This window comes from Morone saxatilis, unplaced genomic scaffold, assembly GCF_004916995.1.
Source record: "Morone saxatilis isolate NCDOM2014 unplaced genomic scaffold, NCSU_SB_2.0 Contig16, whole genome shotgun sequence".
NCBI classification, from domain to species: Eukaryota; Metazoa; Chordata; class Actinopteri; family Moronidae; genus Morone; species Morone saxatilis.
This window is the reverse complement of record NW_023339718.1, coordinates 11489876-11498138: the sequence shown is the minus strand read 5'-3', so window position 1 is coordinate 11498138 and position 8263 is coordinate 11489876. Positions and strand designations below refer to the sequence as shown.

Sequence of the window (8263 nt, the reverse complement as noted above, 5' to 3'; positions counted from 1 at the left end):
GGTGATGGTAGAAAGATGTGGAGTAATTTATTTAAATGTTTTTGTGTGTTGGTGTGCATGCAAGTTGAGTGGGAAGATTCAAACAAGCCAAAAAATTAGAAGCCAAATAGACACACAGGCAGACACGCAGGCAGACACACAGGCAGACGGGTGGAGACAGAGAAGGGATGAGTGACAGACAAGATCAGGCAGATGGGAGGATGGTAAGGTGGAGGAGAGAGAGAAGTCAATTGGAGAGACAGACGGGTGGGGGGTGAGCAAGAAGAAAGACATGGCAGTCAGTCAGCACACACAGTTAAGCAGGTCGTTCTGTGTTGTGTCCTCAGAGAGACATTCACACAGTTGTTATATACCTGGAAAGGGGAGATGTTTAAATGCCATTTTGTATTGCTCTCTCTCCCTCTCTCTCTCCCCCTCGCCCGCTACACCCCTCAACACAGAGTACTTATCTACAAAAACAAAACAAAAAAGGCAATATGAGAGCTTTGAGCCACAGTGACACAGATCATTATATAGAGTTAGAATGAGTAGGCTGGCAATTCCCATCCAAATCACAAGGATTCAAAAATAAGAGGTCATCTGTTTTAGGTGTACCAAAGAAGATGATACACAAGGAAGTGCCTGCTCTTCTCATGCTAAATCTATGGATTATGTGAAATATCAGACATGGTCAAAACCACAGATGTTACCATTATGGAAGAGTTCTGACAATGGCAGTTATTTTTATTTTTCGATATTGTAGCATTGTACTGTAGTTTCTTAGTTTGAAACTTTTGGAGATGCAGTTAATTTCAGTGACAGAACTCTTTCATACAAACCTCAGGTAGAACATATATAGGCCAAAAAAGGGTAAAGCAATACAGCCGCCCTGTTATGAATGAAATGGGCCTCAGACACTCAGACTTGTTTGTCAAAAGAATCAAGTTGTCAAAATTTTGACTAGCTTCCAAAGCAGTGTTGAGGGCACCTTGATCCATTTTCCTTAGATGTACAATACTATTATTACAAGCATACCCAGGCACCAACCCAATATGAGTTCAGATGCTTTTGAGCACAATAAAAGCAATACAGATGAAGAGGAACAATTTCCCAAATATTGGCAAAATACATTTTTATGTGTTAGCAAATGGAATATATTCCGGATATATGAACTGCGGTGCACTATAGTCGTCATTCATTTGACTAACATGTGAAATATCAAAGACCCCAGGATAGCAGGGATGGCTTGCAGGTTCACTGTTAATACACAGTTACACAACCCCTCTTTATTATGTGTGCATATCCTTGTCAAAATGTGCTCAAACATTATACTTTTCTCATCATTGGTGACCCACATTAGTCAACTCTGTGGAAATGTGTGTTTCTGTGTTTTAGAGCATATAAGCCCGGGAGAAAAAAAACTCATAAGCAAACTGTTGACATCGAGAAGCAGGCTCATAGAAAACAATGTCAGCCATTCCACAACACACAACACAGAACAATAGCACAAACACAAACACTGACATGTAGCCCACAGCTAAGAGCAGTTACCACAGCATTACAGCATACACTATGAATGTAAAGGCATGTACAGACGGTGTGTGATTATGTATGTTTTAGTATGTATAAGAAACACAGAGACACAAACATAGCTTAGTTGTATTAGAGTTTGAATAGTGGCTTGTGGGTTTTCATGTATGCAGGAAGCATGTGTGTACGTGTTTGGGAGCTGGGGATGGGGTTTTGGCCAAGCAACCTGAAGGATGAATGTAGTCATGGTCTGTGCCAGTATTAATGGTTTTAAATGAATCACACCCATCTTAAGTTGTGTACGTGTAATTGAGAGTTAGATAACCTGATTCTTGAACGCTGCAGGTGAGAGAGGGAACGCACATGAACTGAAAATCACTGGGCTTATGAAGCATGTTTAAAACAAACTGAACAAATGTATATATAGCATTAATGGGGTTCATGATATGATATGATTATATCTAACACAAAGTTTGAGCATTCGTTATATTGACACAAGCCTGACATGACGGGAGAAGCGAGCTAAGTGTGAGGCAAGGCTGATGTGTATGCATGCATGTGAGAGTCACTCATTGCTGTGTGTATGTGTTACTTTATGTGTGTGTTAAGAGCGGCCATATTGGTGAAGTTGTTTGTCATCTTCAGGAAGGACAAATGAGGATGAGTCTATTGATTAGAAATGATCAGCTCTGTCAGTTTACTCTTGAATACATAATACATAACATCAATCAAAATAAATCACTTTTTGCACTTGTGCACTTGCTAATTTTAGATAAAGCCAAAGGGAGTTAGACCAGATATTATGCAAGTTAATGTAAAATGTTCTATGCAACACCACGGTTTTAATGATTTCCATAATCGCCACGATGCTTCAAAGAAATATTGTCATAATGCACTCAAAATAATGGAGAAAACCATGTAAAACTCTATGTGGCTGATATTAGCCTGAATTCTCTACACAGCAAGTCTATATATGTCTTTCTGGACACAGTACCACACTGCGTTGGAGTAGGGCATTGGAAGCAGAGTCCTCATGCCAAGTCTGCACTCCCAATTCATATTCCTGGTGCCAATGTATCTTGCTAAGCCAAGTTTTCTAGTCCCATGCATAAACAGTGGGTCACCAGGCTTTCTTATTTTATGTGAAGCTTGCAAAAAAGCTGGCTCAGTGTGATGGTCTCAAGTGGTGTTAACATTCACTGTGACAGCAAGACGGAGGCCAATGAGTTCTTCCTTTAAACTGACAGAGAGCGAGGCGTCTAGTGGAGTTAATTACAAGCTTTATGGTTTGCTTCACTTTATTAATTTAACTTAAGGAAGTTGGATGACATTAAACACACTAGACTTACTCCATTGGCCATGACTAAGGCCAAATTGCATGCAGAGGCAGAGTTTTCCCCAGTCGATAAAATGCAACATATGCAATTTATCTAATTAGCTGCTTTGAAGTTGACTTAAATTTGTCTTCCTTCCTCCACTGAGTAAGGACACGCTGCAGTGGTCCCAGCTTGACTCTCTTCCCAGCAACCATCTTTGCAGCTGGTCGCCCATTTGGAAAAATTCTGCACAGATGGTTTGAGATCTGAGTTTGGTATTCCCACTGTTTTTACATATATTATGACAGGATAATTTTAGGAAGAAATAATATATAATTTCTAGGCCAAATTAAAAACTTAATTGATGAGGTGAATTCTTTTCTTGAGTTGGAGAGGCAGTCTTAAAGTCGAAGTACGCTTGAAAGAAACTAAATTCTTTGGGTCATTATATCCTCAAAGGGATTCATGTTGTTGCACCTGTTTGTACACACGAAAAGTAATGAGAGTAGCTGCATATAGAATGAAAATAGATAGCTTGTTAGAGAAGTTCAAATCCTGCCTACCTTCTCACCTCCACACTCCTAGCCACTTGCTAAGTGAAGTAGGCGTGCTTGTCGGATTGTTGGTTTTAGAAAGTTAAAACGATTGTCGGATGCAGCCTCCCCAGTCGGAAGGGAGTCGGTGCAGGGGGTTTCAGATGATGATCTGATGATCCAACATGCACTTTTGTTTGAAGCATACTGAGCCCTTAAGGTTCAGTGGTTACTCTGAGCAAACCTTGAGCTAAACCGACGAAGATCAATAGGTCAATAATGTGATAGGGTGAAGGATAAATGTCAGGGGTCAACTATCAAAAACAATCATGGCTGACTGAGCCAACTTCATTTTCACCATGGAAGCACTGAAAGGGCTAATCTAATTTTTACTTTATTTGGATATCCCACTGCTTTTGCACCACTGCTATTCCAAATACTTTGTTTTGATCTAAATTCAAATAAAATCTTACTCCTATCTGCATAAAAAAAACCTTTCACTTGAAAAATATAACCCTCTTTGATTGTTGCTCAATCAATCAATTAAATAATATTATCACTAACTGGAATTGTATTATGATGAACATACATATATGCACCCAATGATCCATATTCGACTTCTAAACCAATAATAGTGATTTTCATATGTCAGCAACTGCATGAGGCCTTGTTATAAAAAACCTTGAACAAGATCTATAAAGAGAATCAAAGACTATCACCGTTTAAATCCCTGCTGTCCCTATTCACTTTAGCGACTTTACTCCTGCGCTCAGTCAGGGGCTGATTCCACTGGCTGCTCTTAGTGGCTAATGAAGATGGCAGGGGGGCATGTGTGTTTGTGTGTTTCAGCTGAACCACACTGTGCTTAACATGACTTTGGGTTCAACCAAAGGTTTGGTGTCTTTGTGGCTGCTCGGTGGCAGACATGACTACTGATCTGAATGACAGATTAAAGCTGGTAACTGAGCAGGGGGCCGGAGGTAGGGGGTATATGGAGTATCTGTCGATGTGTGTGCTGAAGAAATAAATATTGTTGCCTGACCAAAATCAAAACGACGAGGGTAGTCAGTTGGGTGCCAGCGTTGCATTTGTTGAAACATATAATCTTAGTCTTAAACTAATTCATTTTCTAAAGAGGAGTCCACATGGAGGGCAAGTAAAATTAAACAATTAAACAAATCGATAAACAAACAGCCCAAATGACAAGTGATAAATACAACAAATCTCTGGCCACTGTTGATCAGTTGCAAGCAATTGCAGGTGGCGTATTGGGCTGCAGTAAACAAAGCAGTGTGAAACTTCCAAGTAGTTTGTCAGACCAGCCTGTGCACACTACAGTGATCACAGCTGATGAAGCACATCAGTCAAGTCACAAACCACCTATTTGCCTGCAGTAACACTTGTTTGTAGTATACCTACAAGTATATCTGCCTTTCATGTAAAAGGACATCACTACCACTCAAGTCACATTATTACTATCCCTTAAGACACCTAAATGACGATTTATGAGTACAAGACATCTTCATCAAAAGCTAGAAATTGTAGTGATGTAGTAATACAATAAATTGTGAAGATGTACCTATGTTCAACCAGGAGCTGCTCATTTAATCATTTGGAACCAGTGGTTCATCAAGTTTTCATGTCGAAACTTTCCTCCAAATTACTTTTCAGATGATTGGTGTCATCGTTCTTTTATCATAAAAAGTAACCTGATCTGACACTAAATCATCCAGGGTAGAGTCACAATTTTCATTCCCATCTTTTTGTCATCTTTTCTAATTTATTCTTGGTGGAACTTTAAATGAGCATGGCACCAAAGATTAAGGAGATGGGACAGGCTTGTTACTAGTTTCTGGTAGTTAGACTCATGCAGAGATCACTAAGACAGTCCAAAATTAGTGTAATGGTCATCTTTTTTCTCCAATTAAAACCAATTTTAGTTACCAGGCAACACCATCTGTAATACATTATGGTAGAATCTTACTGACTGAGGGTACGTTGGTTTTATATTTCTAAGGACTAGAAGTTTAATGAGGAAAACTGTTCTACATTAATTCTCTAACGACATAATCCATAAGTTAACCTTAACCTGTCATTATCAAATAGCTTCCTCAGAAGGTAAAAAAAGCAATTGTTTGAAGTAAATTTACCTGATGGCAAAAACATTTTCTGCAAAAATTTATCTGTGCTGCTTCATGCCTCAGTCTAATTTGTTACCAACACATAAATAATTAACTCTAAACCAAAAGTGAAAATATTATTTCACACATAATTACATTTCTTTCAGTTCATCAGTGGCATGTTTTGCATACAAAATTTGCCACACTTTGCTGCAATTTCACAGTTTTGATTAAAGTTATTTAGTTGAACACTTTCTCCCTAGGAGTTTTGGTAAACATAGCAGTAGGAAGGTGACAAGGTGGGTTGGCATTGGAAGTTGAATTGGAAGCTTGCTCAAATCCTTGCCAAATCCCTTTATGGATAAAACAGCTCCTGAAATAGTGAGGCTGCAACAATGGCTAGCACTCCAGTATATTCTGGTGAAAATGGCGTGAGTCTGTGTAATTACAATGTATTAATAGCAAAGCAACTAAACATGCTGCCATCTGGGATTTTCTTTGAAGACCTTTTTTGTCTATGGTGGAGCAAACAAAGCTACCACATCACAACACACTGCAGGGTTTCTACTGGGGGAAGATGTTGCCAGAGTCACTTTGATTGTCTCAAATGATATTCCTGCTGAGGTGATCAACCGCACATAGGCTGATTGGATATTTCACAGGGCGCTGCTGCTAATTTACAAGGTGGAGTGTTGCCACTGTTTAGGAGAGAACGCTGGTATAAATATCCATGTTTAATACTGTGAGTCAGTGTTTCTGACTCTGCCTTGGTCAAGGCACACTGCAGCCCTCAGGCTGTTTTTGTATTCTGCTTTTAACGTTGCCAGCGTCCTCTTTTCTCCAAAACATTAACTTTTCAGAAAAATAAGTGGTTGATTACCCTGTTGACACTGACGCATTTGCCTCATTTTAAATTAATCACCATCAAAATAGCATTAATAAAACATTAAAAAGAGAGGTGAGATAATGCAGGACACCAGCAGCAGCAGAATACTGAACATATTGCAGGGTGAATAGAGTAAATACTTACTAGTTTCAAAAGAGTAAATGTAAAATAATGCCACCGAATTATACCATATTGAGTATCTGGACTGTGTTGTGCATTGTCTGGGTATAAAGAGATGTAGTGTTTTTATGAGCACGATGCAAACATGGTCTTGGGTGACTGATAGTGCCTAAACTCTCCCCGTAGGAGTGTATAATGTAAGATTGTGCACCACGGTTAAGTCAATAAAATCTGTAATATTACACTATAGTTAATGTTAGATATCTTATTTAGCTTAAGTAAGAAATGTACTTTAGCTTAACTAATGAGGACTAAGAAGGGATACAACATGAGTAATCTCTAGAATATCTCTTTGGTTAATCATTTTGATTGATTTAATAACATCAACAATTAGATGAATAACATGACAGGATACTTTATAACCTGTCCTGTTTGAACTTTCTGCGTACCCAGAGATTTATATACACAAGACTCTGCACAAGATCGACGTCAGTTATATCACTGGAGATCTAATATAGCACCTCCACTTTTTGACAGAATGTGCAAAAGCCCAGCAACAAATACAGTTCCAGCCTGTGCTATCAGTATAGTATTTCTGATGTTGCTTGTGTGCAAATTTAGTTTAGGGGAAGTTACATTGTGAACACAGGAAGTTTTCAAAAGTTCCAGACTCTGTGAGTGTCACACTCCTTCGCAAAAGACTCTACTCATATCTATCTTCCTCATGCATTCTGATTTTGAGGAATTGATGTTTTTCTTTACACCTTTGCACCCCTGGCCACGAAGTAGAGACTTTGTATCTAGTAAGACAGATCTTTTAGATCTGAAACTGAACCCATCATCCAACCTATCATCACCTGTCCACTCTTACTTTATTTTTTGATCCCTCCTTTTGTTTTCTTCTATCGATTACACGTCTCCTCTTACGCATACAGTAAAAGAAGAGCTGGGATCTATTGTAGGCCCTATACCTCTCTCTGTACCATGTTTCCTCCTTTCAGGCACCCATCCATCCCCCTACCTCCTTGGAGGGGACCCTGGATCCCTTCCTCCGAGACCACCAGCTTTCCACCATGGCAATGAGACAGGAGAGCACCACGCCGGCTGCAAGGACGCAGAAAACACCGGCAAAGCTGTGGATGTCCAGGGCACTGCCGCGCTGTCGTGTCTGGATCGAGCTGTAGAGGTCACAGGGGCTGTCCTTGGGCCACCACTTGAGCTTCAGTATATCCATGTCACCGTTTTGCTGGAGCTCCAAGATTCTAGGATATAGGCCAGAGACACAGGCATGTAAGCATAGAGCCATGTTAGCCTACATACCATTAAGAAAAAAACATATCTGTGTTGTGAAATCACAGTTTACCAATCTTTGTTCAGGTTACTGGCAATTGAAGGAGGTCAACGCAAGCATAAGTAAACATACATGAAAAGGCAGGCATACATGAGTGAATGTGTAGATTAATGAATGAGCAACAAGCTAGCAACATTCAGAAGAGTAAGAAAACGCTGGCCAGAATGAGAATAGGTATTGGGTGTGATATTTAATGCTGTCTGAGAGCCATGTTAATAATTACAGAATCAAAATGCTTCAAAACAATCACGAGGAAATGGAAGATATTTGGACATGTCAATTGCACAAAACCTGACAGCACTGCAGCTTTTACTGCAGTTGCTATAACCCCTCTCTTCCATTTGAGGGCAGTGTTTGCCAGTTAAAATCCTCCATGATCTCTGACAACCATATTGGGCTGTCAAACTCATTATGGCTAACATTAATAT

At 39.5% G+C, this 8263-nt stretch overlaps 1 protein-coding gene across 1 annotated transcript in view; it reads right to left on the bottom strand.

Annotated features, from left to right (window-relative positions):
* The window catches only part of LOC118326207 (glutamate receptor ionotropic, delta-2-like), a 13907-nt gene extending 6165 nt beyond the window's left edge, over positions 1-7742 (bottom strand). Inside the window, exon 1 of the mRNA XM_035659158.1 lies at positions 7506-7742. Within this exon, the coding sequence (XP_035515051.1) occupies positions 7506-7718 (213 nt within the window). The 5' untranslated portion in view covers positions 7719-7742. The remainder of the gene's footprint in view (positions 1-7505) is intronic.
* Between the last annotated feature and the right edge of the window lie 521 nt (positions 7743-8263).